A 19,575-nucleotide genomic window follows, 5' to 3' on the forward strand; every position below is an offset into this window, starting at 1 on the left:
CCAAGGACCCAGGTAAGGAGCTGGGGGTGGTGGCTGAAGCACCCCTGAAGAACTTTGGAGTGATCTGAGCCACTTCGTGCCCCCTCCACCTCGCCTCGGAAGCAGAATGAAGTGCCTAATTGCTATGTGCTGTTTGAGAAAGGGCAGATTTAGGTCCTTCAAAGGTCGCAGAATGAGAATAGCACAGTTAGCACCTCAAAGATCATGAATAGGCTTCAGTACTATTCGAATGGAAAAGGTCAATTAGTTTTTTGCTTCTTTTTACTTACTGTTTTAGTTTTATGCTTTTAAAGCACATCACAATCAGATCTTTATGCTTTATTCTGCAACCATTTCAGGTCACTGCTTTTTATTCTTGCTTACTATCCTTAGGCTTTGCAAAACAGCCGATATCCAGCAAGTGCTAGCTAGCATCAAAAGCCTCCTTACCTGAATGAAAAATAATTTAGGTTTTCCAACGAGGCTTTGGCAGTTGTCTCCTCTGAAAAGAACGCTCAAGTCCTTGATTGGCATATAGTCATCTGTGCCATAGATACGACCCTCATCTCCATGGCTTAATAATATGCAGGCAAAACAAGCGGCATCACTATGGTTTTCACGTGCAGCTGCAAATCAGACATAATTTCTGTATGTAATGGAAATTCCACTCAGTTCCTCTCAATAAAAAAATATACACTGCAAGTCATTTTCTTTATAATTAAAGGCAGCCTGGAAATAACGTCTAACCTCAGTCCTATACATCAGGAATGCAGAACCTCTAGCCCTTTGGGGTGCCAAATCCAGCCCGCCCAGATTCCTCAATTGCGCATGCATACTTCCCAAACTTCCGGTTGGAACCAATGTCGCCCTGGTAGCATCCGATGGACTCTCTGTGGGAGCTTTCTCAAACAGCTTTTTAAAAGGTTGAAAACCCTTTTCATCTCCCTGGAATTAAAAGAGGGGGGCAAGGAAGCATCTGGATAACATCTTGGAGAAAAGTATTCCCGACAAGGTAGTAGGGGGGCTGGATTCCAGGTTTCCCCCAGAGCTTTACCAACGCAAAAAGCTGTTCTGAAACTCCTATTTTATAGGACAAAACAAGGCTAACATGTTCCATTGTAATATATGCTTTAAGAAATATCAACAACTCCTAAAGGATGATTTAAGAAATGTTAACAATATTTGAGAACATCTGAGGACCTGAAAGACCTGTTTGAAGAGAAACATGGCTACACTGAGGAGAAGAAAAGGGCTGGCATCACCGCCAACTCCCCCCGTACCTCCTGTGTCAAAAGTTTTGAAAACAGAAGATATAGGGGAATTATGTATAAAGATAAAGACTTTATCTTCGCAATTTACGGAGCAAGCCAAAAGGTTGGATTTAATCCAAAATTCCATCACCGCCTTGCAAGGAGCTGTGGATCTAATTAATGCGTCTTGGCAAAAAATGGAGATGAAAATTAACGAGCTAGAAGACCGAGTGGCAGGGAATGAAACTACGACACAAGTTTGTTTTAAAAACGTCTCTGACAGAATTTCTCAACTGGAGGCCTTCACGCGCGGATCCAATGTACGTATTATTGGGATTAAAATTTGTCTAATGATGTAAAATTGCCTATTTTTGTGGATAAACTTTGGCATGAGATACTCCCTCTCCCATCTGATTATTTACTTGATACTGAGCAGGCAGTTCATGTGCCAAATGCTAAAGGGACTGACTATACGATCATAGTTCAATTTGCAAAAGTCTCCACAAAGAATTATATCCTGTGTTTGGCAAGAGACGGTGGAAGCCTTTCCTGGAAGCAAGATAAAGTTATGTCATTTCCAGATTACATCAAAGAGGTGGCGAATAAAAGAAGGCAATTAATCAAAGCAAAAAATATGGTAAAACAATTACTTAAAATATCCTGCTACACTTTGCATTGTGTCTGAAGGTCAGATGAAGAAGTTTCTAAACCATGAAATGGCTGAATGTAGAAATGCGTGAGATTTCTGTTACAACCCCATGAACTGGAATTTTTAAACAAGCTCTGTTAACTGTTTATGTTTAGTCTACATGATCTTGGCTAGGTCAGAAGATAAATGATTATACAAATATTTGTTTATTCTCTTTAATTTTTCTTCTGTTCTTGCTTTTCCTTTTTATTTCTTTATTCCAAAATAAATATATGCTGTATTTAAATATATTGTTTGAGGGTGTATTGTGCACATGCATTGATATATCTAGTATCAAATATATTACTGATTATTGAAGGTTTATTTTAAGTTTACTTATTACTGAAGGTTTATTTTAAGTTTTATTATTATATAACACTACATTTCTTTTTAATCATCATCATTATTACTATTATTAATATAGGCTACTGGGAATGAACTGTAGACCTGTTTCATTGATGATATGATACTGAAATGTAAGGTTGTTTATTAAACTGTAAGATTGTTAATGTTATATAGTTTTTAAAACAGAATGGCATCGGAGGCCAGGGGGTACTGGAGTTTAAACTTAATCCTTTAAAGGGGAGGGGGAGGAAGAGGGAAAGGGAAAGAAATTTCTTTTCTTTACTTCTCAGAGTAAAGAAAATTTCTTTTCTTTACTTCTCCTCATTTCTTTTCCTTTTTCCTTTTGTTATTGTTGTGTCCTCATAAGAATATTGTATTGCTGGGAAATTGTAGTATTGATCAAGTTGTTGGTATTCTTGGTATTGTTTATTTCATTTATAAAGATTTTAAAAAAAATTGCGCATGCACACTTCCCCTGGCCCCAGCTCCTTTCCCCCGGTCTCATCCCCTTTCCCCCAACCACCGTTCTTTGGTGGATTCCCAGCTTTTACGCAGTTTTCCACCATTCTAAAAGGGTGAAATGTCTTAGGAGACAGCAAGAACTTTACGCTCAAATATGCTTGTATTTTTGCTTTTTGGATGACATTCCTTTTGCCTTCAGCCCCAGCCACCGCTGGAACGCGGCCCCCAAGAGCTTCTCCAAAACGGAATTCGGCCCTTGGACCAAAAGAGGTTCAACAGCCCTGCTATACGTATTTTCTCAGCAAGTTCCATTGTATTCAGTAAGGATTTTTACCTAGAGAATATTCCTAGGACCTCAGACTCAGTTATATATTAGGTTCCCTAAACCATGAACTAAACCAGCAGATCGTTAAGAACTCATGTCAGGAAGCCTAATGCAATTAACGTTCATTGTTACCTTCACCAAGTATGTTCCTCATATCATCACAGCTGCGATCATTATAGATAGCAACATCAAACCCTCTATTTCGAAAACATTTTTGCAGGTCACCAGCATCTTTATCGGTGCCACCTCTTATATTCATGCCTGATAAGAAACAAAGAAGGTCACAACTGACTAGACGAAAGTATGTTTATTTTTGTAGGTTTGCAAAGGGCCAGCTGACCAATGGAAGAGAAAACAGTTTCAAAATTCAGACTTCTGAGCAGCATCCACACACAGTTCATCTTATATTAGCAAATGACACTGGCTTTACATTTACGAGATGGGAAGATACTGTTTGATTGATCAAACCCTCTAAAATGCTGACCTACATTAAAGGGCAGACAAACAGCAGCCAGGTTTGTGTACGCATGACACTTCTGAGTAAATGTAGATTTATTAAAAATATTTATACCCCCGCTTTTCATTACAAAAGTTCAAGGTGGTTCACAGCAAGTACCATAAAATACAATAAAACTAAAACCCATAAAAACCAACAGAAGAGCAGACCAAGAAATAAGAATATCGTTAAACCTATTTTAAAAAGCCCGAAGACAGCAACGTTGGCCATGTGGTTAAGTCAAGCCTTTAAAAGACAAAGGGCTTTCCAAACTGAAAGATTTTAACACCACAAGAGAAGGAAAAGTAGATCACTCTGGAGAGAGCGTTCCAAAGTCTGGGTGCAAGAGATAGGGCCCTCTTCCTCATTAAGAACTGAGACCACTGTAAACAATCTTAATGTTTGCCAGGGTGGGCCACCTGTGGTGCTGAGCATAATTTTTAAAGCCCTTTCCATGTGATCACTTCACATTTCTAGAAGGAGTTATCGGTCCCTTCCCCGGTGCCCCGTTAGGTGGGAAGGAAGAGGAAGACAGCAAAAAAAAAAGGTGGAAGAAGGAGAGCGAAAAAGGGGGTGGTAGAAAGAGAACATGACATGAGTGGCCCTTTTGGCTCAGGCTCCGCCCACTGCTGGCACTGGCCCTGCCCACCACCGGCCCCCAATAGATTACCTGCAAGGGAATGTAGCAGAAAAAATGCTTTCCACCGCTGATGTATGGGCAACTTCATATAGGAAAAGGCAGATGTTAACACCCTCAGCACATCTATTAAAAGTGTTGCTTGCCCCTACAACTTCTTTTTAAATCTACCATATAGGATTACAATCCAGCATGATATTAAAACACCAACAGAAGAGAAAAAAACACATACCTGTACTTTCTTTAAAGTTCTTGTTGTTTATAATAATGCATTTACCAATTTTCTTGTAGTCCATACTATACTGAAATGCGGGGTTAACATTTCGGTACTGGTTACCGGAAGAGCCATCTGGCAGCGGTTCCTGTTCATTCTTCTTTTTTCTGTGGAAACATTAACTATATATTCACATTCAGAACACAACTGTTTCAAAATATTTTGATGATGCCGTGGTCAAGGATTCACTTCGATTTCACTTTGTAATCAACAGAACTGCCATTTCTGGTTTTAATGGTGCTACTAAAAGAACAAACCTATGCATGCTTCTTCAGAAGTAAGCATCACTATGTTCAATAGGGCTTACTCTGTATTAAGTGGGTAGTACCGACTGAAGTCTTCCTCTTGATGGAATTGTTTCCATCGGTGGAATGGGAAGGGGGGGCAAAGTCCCTCCCCCCTGTAGCCTCCCCCATACACCCTCAAAATCTGCTCCTCAGAACTGAGCAAAGGGAGTACACAAAGCAGGAGCCTTTTCCTGGATTTCTCCAGGAATAACTTATTGGTACAAATCACATGACAAATACGGTCAAATTCCAAGGCATACGCAAATGCAGGAGAGAACCAAGTCTTGGTTCTCCAGCCTTGTTTTTTTTCTTCTGTGTGACATCTTCATATTTACAGGCAACTCTATGCATGTCCATTCAGAAGTAAACCCAATTCAGCTCAATGAGACTTATGACTCTAATTTAGAGGTTTTAATGCTGAAGAGGTAAGTCATAGGTCTGACTGAGCTCACCTGGACTTAATTCTGAGTGGACATGGATAGGGTTGCACTGTAAATATGAAGATGTCACACTTAAAAAAAAAGAAAGAACAAACAGCCCTGGAGAACCAACACCAACTGGCTATTTGGCCTATAAACTGATGAATCCTTAAATGTTCCTAGCAAAACAGCCCATGTGAATTTACCTTGAGCACTTTTTGGTCACCCAGGTCTGTTCACAATCTGGTCTCCTGAAACCAACAGCAACCAAAGGTTCCAAAGGTCCACGTGTTTGGAAAATTATTCTGTGTATAGTCTTGTAATGCACCTATGTTCCCTTGGGAAAATATGCACAGTTACTTAAAATGGCATGGTCATAAAAAAAAAGGGGGCTGCCGCTGCCAATTTCAGACGCATTCTAATTTTTTTTAGTGAACACAAGTTCTTGTCCACAACATTTGATTACCAACTAGAAGCTAATTATATATTATATTTCTCTTAGCTAGACACACTGTACATGCTGATAAGGAATTAGTTTTGTATGGGAGAAAAAAAAAGATCCTACTCATCTGTTCCCACAAAGCCTTGGAGCAAGAATTAATCTTTAAGAAGCTGTATTATCAATGGTCCATAATTGTGACTTGGATGGCTGATAAACTGACAACTGATCAACAGATGATTCCCTTCTCATGTGTGCAGAATTCCCTCCCACTGACACTTTCCATGTCAGCCTTCCACATACATGTGCAGAGCTGCATGTACCCACTGATTCACCCAGCATGGGCAGGATTATGCCCAAAGTCTTTTAATCAGCTCCCAACAATATTTTTTTTCATGTGAACATCATCTTGTTTTTTGATGATAGTGAATATCTAGGTAAATTTGAACGGCAAAATATTTTTTTTTAATAAAAACAATTTCCTTGAAGATCTTTGCTGCTTGAAACATTTATACATCTGCCATTTTATAGCAATGTATTTTTCCTGCTTTGTTTTGAGAATCTTCCTCTTGTTGTGTACCACGGTGGAGAGCCTAATTTTTGTTGTTGCTTAAAATGTATTAACTTTTGGGGGGAGAAAAAGACAACCACAAGAAAACACATGCACTCGATGTATCATTCACAAAATTGTTTATGCATGTCGTGGAAGAATTATCGTAATTTGATTCCATATGGATTAAATATGCTATTTCCCATCAAGAGATTTAAGGAGATTAGAATGAAAAAGGAAGTACCTGAAGAGAGGCAAAGCTGGGAAGTTATGCTGCCTTTATGTAACTGATTAAAACACACACCTATACACACACACTAACCAACACATCACAGCCTTTGTTATTCTTGGCAATGTTTGATTCCTTTGGGCACCCAGATTTGAAGCAGTCAGGTGGCAAATTACTCTGAACCTGATAAAGGCACCATTTTTTTTTTTAACCGAGAAGAATTCTTATTAGAGTTCAAGTACAGAGCTTTCTGAAGGAGCACATTAGAGAGGACTATATATATTAAACCTTTCTTACGAAAAGATCCTTCTGTGACTGCCATGAAAGTTTCCATGAAAGTTTCTCCCTCGGTCATAGTGGTTTTCCAATGTTCTTCCATTAAGGCACACACATATACCCCATTTCTCCCACTTTCTCTCCCCCCACCCCCAACATGGAAAGGCAGTGAACTGCTCATGGAGGGAAAGTGTGATCTCTCCCTCCATGGGCAGGTCACTGCCTTTTCCTGCTGCAGGGAAATGCTGTAACCTCTGGTCTGCGCTGCTGAACAGATCACAGCTTTTCCATGCTGCGTGAAGACGCGGCCTTCCTTTCTCACTGTGCAGCACGCAAAGGCAGTGAATTGCTCACGGAGGGAGAGATTGCTCTCTCCACCTATGGACAACCTGCTGCCTTTCTGTGCTTTGGAATCAGAAAGGGAGCCCCTTTGTCACCACAAGCACAAAAAGCAGCAGGCCAAAGGGACCTGGGGAGGGGCTATCCCATCAGACAGGGAAGCCCCATGTCTGCTTTAAAGAACCCTTTCCATACCAAAACTCTGGGTTGAAAGGATTCTAGCGCACAGGTCGAGGGGCTCCAGAGCTTGAATGGGGAACATCAGAGACCGAGGCTACTGAGCTAACATGGACTTTGTGTGCCCAGGCTCACGTCAGCTGCCAAAGGGAAGAAGGGTCTGTGAAACTGGCCTCTAATTTACAGGCAAGAGGCAGCTTCTGGATCAGCAAGACTGTGACTAAATACTAGGAACGTGGCCTGTGCTAGGTTAACAGAGTAGCGCCTCCCACAAAACAATGTTTCAGGTAGGGCTGTGCACCGCTCTGGCCTGAGGCCTGTACCCTGAGTTGAAGTGGGCTGCTTCGGGCCCCTTCTGAGGTGAAGCAGAGGGGTCACAGAGTGAGCTGAAGTGGGTCGGGGGCTCTCTGAAGCTCTCAGTGTGCTTTGGTGCTTTGGCACCTTGGCCCAGTTACGCTGGAGCCTCCAGCTCCTTACCTGAGATGACTCGCAGGAGTGGCTGCTGCCATCACCCCCCGCATCACTGCCCACTGCTGCCAGCTCCTGAGCCCTGGACGAACGCTGGCTCTTTTTTAAAAACGGCAGCTCCCTGCAACAAGAGCCGCTACACATCCAGGGCTCAGGAGTTGATGGCGGCGGCAACAGTGACAGTGGCGACGGTGGCAGCAGAGGTGGTGGCCCAGGTAAGGAGCCGGGGGGTTGTACGGGGGTGTCAGGGGGTGCCTGAAGTGGCCAAATCCTGCGTTGAGTTCGGGGCTGAGTTGGGTCGGGGCCCCCCTGAATCAGCCCGAGCATAATTGTGCCTGCCTCTGAAGCCGCAAAGCAGCTTCCGAGTCGGATCTGGGGTCCCCACACAGGCCTAGTTTTGGGACACATCATTTACTTGGACTTACAAAAGGCTTTTTGATGACGTCCCTCATCAAAGACTCCTGAACAAACTTAGCAGTCATGGAATAAGAGAAGAGGACCTGGGCAACATAAATGGGAGAATGCTACTGCACTCAAGCCCAATTTGTCGGCTCTCCACAGGCAGCTGGATGGCCACTGTGGGAACAGAATGCTGGACTAGATGGACCTTTGGTCTGATTCAACATGCCTCTTCTTATGTTCCTAAATGCACTGGGCCTAGTACATCATTTTCAGTGCACATTAGAAGTCTCTTTTCTTTTCATTCCCCCATAAAGGCCCTGGCATTTCACAAAGACCATCAGCAAGACCTGTAGGCTCTTGCCACAACCCCAGGAGAGTCTGCTCTAGAACATGCTCAATCGTCAGTCATGCACAAAATGGGAAGATGGGCAGAGGTGGGAAAGCTTTCATGGGAGCTTGTCTGCCATAACTGATGAGATGCAAAGGGACTTGAGCTCTCAGGAACACAATTTGAAAACGATTGTTCTACCATGTTAGAAGCCCTATTTATGCGTAGGGCAAGTTGAAGCAGGGGCAGGGCTGCACTCCCGGCCTGGTGACAATGCATCCCTGGTACCCTGTCCTTGACGTCTGTGCGCTGAGCATGAACATTCATTATTATTATTCATTAAAATTTATAACCAGCCTATATACAAATACTCGAGGCAGCATAAAAGTTAATCACAATTTAACAAAAAATCCAACAATAAAAACTACACAGCATAAAAACAGTATATTGGAGTCAACAAAGAGGAAGAAGAGCTCTAAAAAGGGAAGGCCTGATGGAATAACAGAGTCTTTAATTCCTGCTTTAAAATCTTCAAAGAGGTTAGCAGGCACATTTCAACTGGCAGGTCATTCTACAACTGAGGGGCGGCAAAGGAAAAGGTCCTCTTGTCTGTCGCATTTAAGGGAAACCCTATGTGTGAGCAGCAGCTGCTTGGAAATATGGGCTCCAAGCAGTCAGGACACCCATGGAATTGGGCATTATGTTCGTGTGAAGTTCCTACACATAAGCACCAGCTCACACACACAGCTTTCTTTTCAGACAGCTGCGCTCAACGTACAGTTGCTGGAGGGCAGAACTAGCCCAGGGACATGATGTCATGCTTGGCCTGTAGCGTGGCCCCACTCCAACACATAAACATCCTACATGTGAGAAACATGAATAGGGATAGTGTGTGTTGTGTGGATACACATACCTTGCTCCTTCCATTTTTCCATCTGTGTGGCCCCACACCATCAAGCCGATCCCTGCAGTTATCAACTGCCCAAACTTCCTCAGATTAATTTTTGTGACTTGCGGAAGCTATTAATATAATTCTGGAGAGTCCCTATCAATAGAGCCATTCAGGCTTAGATCCATATTAATGGAAGCCACACAGACAACTGTGATAAACACTTTGTACTTGTCCAATGCTTGGCAGGACATTAAGGAAGCAGTGCACACCAGGTTTTGGAATTTCCCTTATTTACACGCCAGAGCAAAGGCTTATAAAAATAACTGGCCAAAGAATAATCAGAGTGGATCATTGATTTATGTCCCTCTTTGATTTATGCTCAGAAGTAGCACTGCAGACAGAGAGGGTGATGCAATACATTTCAACAGTGAAAAAGAAGCCTACTCCCAGACTTATGTTGCTGCTTACAGAAATATAAAAGTTTAGGGCAACACACAAATTAAATGACTGGTCCGGTGTTTCACTGATTAAAACTATTGCCTAAACTAGACCAAAGCCACAACACATTCCCATTAGTCAATCACACCTTTTTTTTTTCTTATGGCCTTTAAAATATACTGCCATTTGGTATCTGTCACTGGACATTCCCGCTGTGTGCAATTCTATGTTCAATTAATTATGTGCAGGACTTCAGTCTTCTTTCTTTGTTCCAGCACAAATTAATTTTGTTTTTATGTTTTACTAGTCCTGTGCTAGTTAGGGACGGTTAGGGATCTAACCATTCCTGCCAACTGAGCTATCTTGCTAGTGATGGTTACAACTAGGGATGTGCATTAACTTGGGACAAAGCCTGAATACTGAACCAAGCCCTTTCAGAGGTATTTAGACTTTATCAGAGGTGAAGCAGGTCTTCTCCAAAGCAGTCTGAAGCAAAGCAGGGTGTTCCTGAACCTTCAGACTCGCTTCAGAGGGACACAGACAAGTTAGCCAGTAAGCTGAGAATCTTATTCACCCGCCAAGCTCACCAAAAAGGGGAAAAGCCAGTTGGGAGGAGGTGGTGTATTTCGTGAGCTAGACCTTTCAGCCACAAAAGGGAATGGCTTGACCAGGGCTTTTCTTTTTACTTCCAGTCACAGTACTTTTGGGAGGTATGTAAAAGGAACTGAACAGAAGCGGTTCCATGATTTTCAGCTGAATTTTGTGACTGTGTGTCTGTGGCAGCAGAGGCAGTAGCAGCACGCAGGACTTTCAAGAATGGCTTGAGAGCCACTTGAGAGTCATGTGGGGTCCCACCAAGTCTCAACAACCTGAATCAAGCTCCACCAGCACTTTCTCCCTTGCTGCTGGTACAAGGAGGAGAGGACCCCACTTCCCTGATAAAGGAAATGGCTGATAGCAATTTAAGATAGGGGCAGGCAGCCAGGGAGCCTAGCTGGGGGAGCGGAGAAAAGAAAAACTGGTCTTGCCACTTCTGCTGCTTCTTCTCCCCTGAATGGGCTTCTTGCTCTGAAACAAAGAGCAAGGACACCCATCTACCCAGCCTAAAAAAAAAAAAACCCAGGGGAGAAGGGCTGCTCTTAAGGCTTTGCAAACAGGGAGGGTGTTAGATGTAGGCTTGCTCTTACTATAAAGTCACAATGAGGAGCTGCGGGCCTCACAGCTCTGAAACAAAGAGAGATAAGAACTTCCCCACCCCCGGCACACCCCCCTCTCTTTATTAAAGTGTACCTTGGTGGTGGTGCTTCAAGGAACTTGACAGGCAGGTATGGTTTTCTAGTTAAACCAAGCATCACTCTTACAGGGTTGTGCGACTAACAGTTGCACAACATGTGCAAAGAATGCAGCACATTGCCCACGAAAGGGGAAGGGAATCCCTTTTAAAAACACCTCAAGCTTTAAAAGCTTCCATTCTTTATATTGGATAGAGCACAAGCACAACAGTGTATACTTTCATCCGCTTTATCAAGGATGAAGCACATCTGTGATTCCGGCACCAATTTTGAGCAGAAAACAAACAAAAAGGCCCCAAACTATTTCTAATTTACCGTAACTCCCTAACTCCTACATCTATCCTCTAATGTTCTATGAGAATTTTAAGGGGAACCTCTATGACGTATGTCATGTTCATAAAAATTGTCAACAAGATCCAGAGGGAAGGAATTCCTATTTTACAAAATCTCAAACTTTAAAGGCTCCCCGCCTCACACACCCATCTGTTTGAGAGTTGGCAGTCTTCTTCGTCCACTCAGAAGGGCCTACTACACCTGCAAATCTCATCCAATTCTGACTAAACAGACATAAGTTATAACAGTTTGTTGCAAAATGTTGGGTTTTCTGAAGTGAGCTCTGCCTCAGATTTGAGGTGAGTGGTGTTGCCTGAAGCCACCCTTCCTGAACCTGGTGCCCACCAGATGTGTCGGACTGCAACTCCCAGCATTTACCAGCCAGTATGGCTGGCTGGGGGGTGGGAATTGTAGTCCAACAAATTTGGAGTGCAGCAGTTTCATGAAGGCTGCCTGAAGCTGTCCAATGTGAAACCGTCTCCTATCCAAAGCACTGAGGTAGGATCCAAAGCACCAAGGTAGTGATTTTTTTCCCCCTGCACATCCATAACAACCTATAGATTTTAAGCGTTTATTGATAGTAGTGAGCTGGTGTGATCCTACCTTTCTCAGCTCATGTGGGAGTTCTATTGTGGTCTATAAGGTTCCCCCTACCACCTGCAGCAGAAAAAAAAATGAAGCGTACATAAATGCAAATACGTTGCCACTAAAATGGCTTTGATTCCTATGGAATAAGAAAAGGCTGACAAGAAGTGAGATGTTGAATGTTTTTTTTCTGTGAACTAAAACAAAAGTCTTCAGCTTAAACCAGTAGCTGAACAACACTGACCCACTGACCGATCATGAAGTTGTGAACAAGAACTCCAATTTTCCTTAATCAATTGTGTCACCACAATGCCTTTTTGTTTGTTAACTGAAGCCTGAAGCTTTACGCATTATAAAAGTATCCATGGGAGAGGTAGAAAAGCACTTGTTTAGGAACAGGCAGTAATTAGTGCCAAACTCCGTGTGATTTTAGAAACAAAACACATTTGTGCTGGGCCATTTTGCTAGGAATGGGAAATATTAAATGCTGCTCCCCTCTTAATATTTTTGGATTTAAATCTGGGGAACTTGCATTTCCTGGGAGGAGTCAAGGAGTTGCCTAATATGCTGCCTTTTTTTTGCATATGAAAATGAACTGAAAGAAATGCAAGGGGATAATTGTTTAATTAAGTTATCAAAGAACCATCAAGTTCTGCAGAAAAAACCTTGAGCAATAAAAAGCCAAAATGGCTGCATAGTTTTTCAGAGGGAGAAAGCTAAGCAACAAGGTTAGATGCAGAGCTAAAAAACAAAAGACCAGGCTCAGATCCAGCAGTCAGATTTACTGTTACTTTGAAGTGCAAAAAAACAGTAAGCCAAACATTACGATCTTCATTGTGTGTGCAGAGGATCCTATGATTCACAGCACAGGATAGGTAACCCTTGCAGATGCAAAGTAATTTATACACTTACGCCAGGGAATGGATGTGGGGAGCGCAACCCTGTTGGTTCTTCTGAACCTCTCGTTGGCTTTCGATACCATTGACCACGGTATCCTTCTAGACTGTTTATCTGGAGTGGGCTCGAGAAGCATGGTTTTAAAGTGGTTCCAGTCCTTCCTGGAGAAGCAGTCTCAGAAGGTGATGCTGGGGCACTTTTGTTCCACCCCATAGTCTTTAGCCTGTGGGGTGCCGCAAGGTTCCATTCTATCCCCCGTGATTTTTAACATATACATGAAGCCACTGGGAAAAGTGATCAGAGGTTTGGGCTGAGGTGTCATCAGTATGCAGATGATACTCGGCTCTACCTCTCATTTCCATCTACACAAACCCAGGGAGGCTGTCAAACTCGTGAACCAGTGTCTGGAGGCTGTTTCGGGGTGGATGAGGGTAAACAAGCTGAAACTTAATCCAGACAAAATGGAGGTACTGTGGGTTGGGAAACCAACTACTCTGGATAGAGGTTTACAACTGGTCTTAGATGGAGTTGCACTCCCCCTAAAAGACCAAGTTAGCATTCTGGGAGCCCTCCTGGACTCTGAGCTAACTGGGGAAGCCCAGGTGGCTGCGGTGTCCAGGAGTGCATTTTACCAGCTTAGGCTGGTTCCTCACCTGTGGCCTGTTCTGTCTAGAGAGGAGGGACCTTGCCTCAGTTATCCATGCACTAGGCTGGACTACTGTAACTGTCAGGAGTGCCCTAGCTGCCTCTTACAGTCCCCTCCAATAGCCAACTCATGACACAGATGAAAGGGATTCTTTCCAAGGCTTTATTCCTTTACAACTTAATGACTCTTTCAGATGCTAATCACCAGCGACTAAGCAAGGAAACGCACTGGGGTAGTTAGCAGAGTGGCTTAAGCTCCAGGTAAGGCAGTTGGTCCCCGTTTGAAGGGGAAGAGCAGGAAAACTCTGAACTTCTGGGCTATGGAGAGGTCCTCCCTCTTACCGGGGATCCTCAGGACGCGACCGTTGTTTTAGCGCCAAGAGGGCAGAGCGCCGCCTCTCGGCGTCCTCCATCGGGCGCCGTTCCCTCCGTCTCCGCCGAGCGTCCAGCAAGATCCCATCCCCTGCTCTCTCACCGCTAGGGTCACTATCTCTCTCAGGAATGGAGGCAGGAGGAATCTCTCCCTGCCGCTGTGCCTGTGAGAGATGAGAGAGCTCCTCTCCCATGGGTGGTTGGTCCTCCTCAGAATCAGAACTAGTATGGGGCTCTATGGGCTCAGTATCCACGCTGACATCAATGTACATGGTGTTGCCTTTCAAGACAGTCTAGAAACTTCAGCTGGTGCAGAATGCGGCCCCTGAGTCTTGGTGGGGGCGAGGCAGGTTGCTCAAATAACGCCTATGCTGTGCCAGCTGCACTGGTTACTGGTGTGTTTTCAAGCCCAATTTAAAGTGCTGGTTTTGTCCATTAAAGCCTTAAATGGTTTGGGACCAAATTACATGAAGGACCGCATTCACGCATATCAGCCTGACTGCCCTTTAAGATCAGCAAGAGAGGCCCTTCTCATTTGCCCATTTGTGAGAGCAATAAGTTGGGCGACTACACAAGAGGGGGCCTTTTCTGCAGTGTCTGCGCACCTGTGGAATAAGTTGCCATTGGAGGTCTGCCAGGCCCCATCATTGCAGGCTTTTAGGAAGGCCTTGAAAACTTACTACTTTACCTTGTTTATGCTTGATCAGACTGGGTTGTAGGTGCAGTTGTATGTGGTAGGCTTTGTTTTTATGCTGGTGTTTGTTGTTTTCTTAGAATGTTTGCTGCTGTTGCTGTATTTACTGGTTGTTGTTGTTACTGTTTTTAATACTGCATCAGTTTTTATTATGTGTTTATTGTTGTACGCCATCTTGGGAGGTCTCCTGCTCTGAAAGGCGGCCAAGAAATATTTTAATAAATAAATGCCAGTGAGTTCCCATATGCATAATAGAGCCCTGGATCATGGAAACTGACTTTATTGGGAGCACAAACATATAAAGTGAATTATACCCTCAAAGTACTCTCTTTCATCCTAATATCTTTTTATGAACACTTTGCTTGTCTACGAGATGACAGTAACTTGCCAGCCATCAAACATGGGTGGAAATTAACTAACAAGGGAGGGGTGGTAGAAGACAGACAGGAAATAGAAATAGGATGGCACAGAACCCTCCCACTACATGTCAGAAACTATCATCATACACAGTTTAAAAACTGCTTAAGGGCACAATCCTATGCACGTTGAGACAGAAAAAAGTCTTACAACTCCCAGGATACTGGCTGGGGTATGCTGGGAGTTGTAGGACTTCTTTTTCCTCTGATATTTTCAATATTTACAAGCTATGTGAAAGGCTGTCCTAACTCCTAAGGTCAGAGTTCCCTGACATAAAATATATACATACGTTTGGCAAGTGCTCCAGTCAAATTTTGTACTGCAGTACATCACAACCAGTATGGGAGGGGTGGGGGAAATAATGGAATGCACCCCCCTCCCTTTCCATGCCTTGGGTCTCTGGAACTGAGGCAAAGAGCAAACATTTTCACCTTTATAGATAATTTAAGATCAAGAATAATCATTGGGACAATTCCAGTCCAACTTTTCAACTGAATATATTTCTGTCATCAAATCTACAGCTAGGCTTCTATTCCACCAATTCATACTTTTTCCTGTTGTAAAAGCATTTGATTCTTTTTTCTAATGTTTGCTTCAGCTTCTACTTCTTAACGCTTCCAGCTTTCATAGCACTCCTTTAGCTTCTCTTCTATTTATCATCAGAACTCTAGAGTACAGCCTTCTACTACATGGCACAGATTTTCAGGACCTTGGAAGGCCCCTTCTCATACCATCTTTGCATGCCACTAAGGTAATGTGACAGGCTTCTCCTGGGAACTGGTCGAACACTAATGTGGAAAGGAGATGCAAGGTGGACTTCTACATGGCCCACGGCTCCTCATGTTATCTAAGAACGAGAAGGAGCTGTGCCATGGCAGCTACCAGCCCACAAACACACTGGGAGAAGGTACCTTTAAGCCACTGTTGTTTTCAAGGCGGCAATTAGTTCTCTGTTTCTACACTCTGACCTGTTTTAATTATTCTAAGAATGTATTACTCTGCAACATGCCTGTGGGTTATCAGTCAATTACAAACAACGTATCTTCTAAGCTTTACTTTTCTTAGTTCATGATACTAAATATTTTAAGCTACATTTCCCCCCTTCCCACAAAGAGGGCAGGGGAAAGACAAAGAGTATACAGTACCTTGGCTCTTCATCAAGTGGCACACCACTCTGCATCTGAAAAATATGTTCACCTTGTACTGATGAATAGGTTTAATCTTCTCTAATAATGCCAGCATCCCACTATGGTTAAGCTACACTAGAGAGTGAAACAGGCTACGGTGTATTCACAGACCCAAGGATTTGTCTGTGTCAGCAATGGATCACACAGGACTTTTCTATACAGCTACTGAAACTTCTATAGCTATGGCCTAGCATGCAGCTGAGGTCATATACGTCTCTTCCACTCCTGCTGACAGGCGAAAAATATGTACTTGCATCAATGTGAACCCATCACTGCTTTGCTGTGATAATGCAGGAAAGGAAAATGTTTTTAAGAGACAGGTGCACATGTCTGGGTATGCAGTAGGACAAAATTACCCTTTAAGCCATCACATAACTATGCTCATTTAAGCAGTGTTCGTAAAAATTCTGAAACAATTGATAGAAACACCTTTCGGTCTATTTAACGAAGATATATTTATTTGCATATTACTGTATTTAGGACCGATTTTGTTTGCTCAATTTTTGGATACTGTCTGTTTAAAACTAAGAGAATTGTTACATTAATATTTTGTTCCCCTCCTGACCCCCCCACCCCGAAATATCCTTGCAAATAAGTTTGCTGTACAAAGTCCAACAGGAGAGCTGAACAACAACAATTAGGTAAACTAATTTATAGGTTTGCATTATATAATCAGAAGTGTAGAAAGTATGGAAGAATTATTACTGAAACACTACAGCCTAATTATGCAAACAATATGGAGCCACAACACACAGGGCTTTCTTCACACGGAGCTTTTATCCTGCTATTGAGATTGCTCACTCACGGAAGTTTACAGGCCCTTTAGATGATGTTGTCAACCTCCAGAGCGTCTCCTGCACTAAATGACCTTTATTCCACTTTTTTAAAAAATTGGAGATAATGAGCTATCAAATTACCGCACTTGAGTTCCACTTCAGTTCGCTTGTGAAAAAGGAAAAGCCGCAAAATGAGGAGGTAGACCACGGCACCATCTAGCAGCTGTATAATGAAACATATGGAAGACTCCGATAAAGGGCAAAAGGCGGGGGGGAAAGGCGGGGGGAAGGAAGCGCATGTAAAGGGAGTCCGTTGTGATCCTGCATTTAAAATGGAAGCAGAAAGCCTGTTTTATATGCAGGATTTTAGGCTGGCATAGAGATGCTTCCTATGTCAATCCGCCTAAGAAGATAGGAATGTAGAAAGCTTCCTTATATCGACTCAGACCATCAGTCCATCTAGCCCAGTATTGTTGACACTGACTGGGAGCCATGGCCCCTCCCAAAGGAAAGCTGTGCTGGATCAGACCAAAGGCTTGTCTAGTCCAGCATTTTGTTACCACAGTAGCCAATCAGATGCCTATGGAAGCCCACAGCAGGACATGAGCGCAATAGTACCCCCCCATGTCCTTCCCTTCCCTAAAAGGAATACTCCAAACCGGACTAATGTACACAACTGAAATTATTCAAGCAGGTTAAGTCCAACACAAAATGTGAGGGATAATTTAATTAGATGGGATGTCTCTGTTGGGATGATGAGCAACGTGAAGCTGGAGGCACAGGCAGCACATGGAGAAGTGATCCCAATGGGGAGGGCGAGAGGCACCCAACTTGGGCTTTGAGGAGCTGTTCCTCTAAGTGCTGGCTCAGTCCCTTTCTCTGTGCCTCTCTCAAAACAGAAAAAGGCAAAAAGGGGGGGGGGATGACAAAATGCTATATTTTAAAATATAAATAAGATAATGCTCTGCTCCTTGGCAATGAAGGGTCATTTTGCAAAGGTCATCTTTTAAAGGACATTGCAATACAGAGAGTGGAACACGTCTAGATCTGGAGAGGACAAACGTGTGCTAACATTTTAATCAATTCATCCAAATATCTCTTTCTATGAACACTTTGCTTGTCTATGAGATTACAGTAACTTGCCAGTAATCAAACATGGGTAGAAATTAACTACCAAAGAGGAAGACAGACAGGTAACAGAAACAGGCTGGCACAGAACCCTCCCACTACATCTCAGAAACTACATCATACACAGTTTAAAAATGGCTTTAGGGCACAATCCTATGCAAGTTTAGATGAAAAAAGCATCCTACCATTCTCAGCATGCCTGGCTGGACGGATGCTGGGAGTTGTGTAGATGGAAAAATGTCTTACATGCATAGTAGTGCACCTTAAGTCTTGTTTTAAAAAAAAGAAAAAGAATTCAGCGCCCCTGGAACAAGATCAATAATTGAATAGTAGGGTTGGAAGGGGCCTATAAGATCTCAGGTCAACCCGAGATGATTGTCTAGCCTCTTTTTCCTCAGCAAAATATTGCAAGTTATGCAGCAGATGTTTTGTAAAGATAAGTGTCCCAAAACATTAGCAGCAAAATGCACTCTGGTGATGGCAGTCAGTCTGAACTCTCAGTCTGTTGTACATGGGCTTAAAAATAATCCACTCACACATGTGGATCAGAATATAGGAAGTTTGAAAATACATTGAATATGAATGTGCTATATGTAACTTACTTCAAATAAATGCATTTAAGGCTCACATACTCAGCAAACTAGGATTTCTGTACATCCTGTGGGAGCAGCAAGAGCACATATCCCACTTCCCCACCAGGAGTATTCCATAGATTTTGATGCGGGTGATAGATACATGCACACAGGTATGCCCAATTTGTGAGTTCACTGTCTCTATCTTAAAAACAACCCCCAAACAACCGGACACCACACCAGAGGGGAAAAGACTGGACATCAATACAAAAAGTACATGCCATATGCATATTATAGGGATAATGGAGAAAACACACATTCAAAATTCCCCGTTTAGTGTGTACACAAACTGTGATTAAGGTCATTTGGACATAATGCTTTGTTCTAAAGCCCCATTCATCAAATCAGTTTTCAGGGTGGTGTACAATATAGATAATACACTATTTAAACCTGCTACAATAAAACTCTAACATTATCAACCATAATAAACTATCAGCAGATAACAAATACAAAGGCATAATGAGGGTTTATGCAAAATAAAATAACTAGGTACGTAACGATGTCTTAACCTGGCACCAAATAGATTTCAAAGGAGGCACCAGGCATACCTCTTCAGGAAGGACATTCCAAAGCAGGGTAGACAACATGGTGCCCGTGGGCACCAATATGCCCGACACCTTTCTTGGCTCCACTAAGGTGCCCTGGCCCTCCCACTTTTTTTTTTTTTTTAAATTAACACTTTTTTCCAGCAGTTGGGGCTGCTGTAAAAAAGGCTTCTGTTGGCGCTGAAAACTGTGTTTTATTTATTTACAACAACATTTCAAAGGAGTTGCTTAGTATGTTGGGACAGACCTCTGCTTCATATTCAGTCTTTTGGAGAGGTTACTTGTCCTTTGCCATGTCTTCCATGACAGCCATTTTGTGGTGGTGCCCAGGACAGTTTATCAAATTGCTAAATGTGCCCCCAAAGGTTGTCA

General features: G+C 42.9%; 1 protein-coding gene across 2 annotated transcripts in view; it reads right to left on the reverse strand.

The window, feature by feature from the left end:
* The window catches only part of CASP7 (caspase 7), a 31,315-nt gene that overhangs the window by 3,394 nt on the left and 8,346 nt on the right, over positions 1-19,575 (reverse strand). Inside the window, exons 1-4 of one of the 2 annotated variants that reach the window (XM_084846177.1) lie at positions 9,284-11,922; positions 4,415-4,563; positions 3,182-3,310; positions 430-605 (exon numbers count right to left, since the gene is read on the reverse strand). In XM_084846177.1, the coding sequence (XP_084702303.1) occupies positions 430-605; positions 3,182-3,310; positions 4,415-4,563; positions 9,284-9,324 (495 nt within the window). In that variant the 5' untranslated portion in view covers positions 9,325-11,922. Of the gene's footprint in view, positions 1-429; positions 606-3,181; positions 3,311-4,414; positions 4,564-9,283; positions 11,923-19,575 lie in introns of those variants that run through there. The other variant, XM_084846176.1, reaches the window with a different exon arrangement.

This window comes from Heloderma suspectum, chromosome 3, assembly GCF_057233095.1.
Source record: "Heloderma suspectum isolate Gila_16-S chromosome 3, 16-S_ref, whole genome shotgun sequence".
In the NCBI taxonomy this organism is placed as follows: domain Eukaryota; kingdom Metazoa; phylum Chordata; class Lepidosauria; order Squamata; family Helodermatidae; genus Heloderma; species Heloderma suspectum.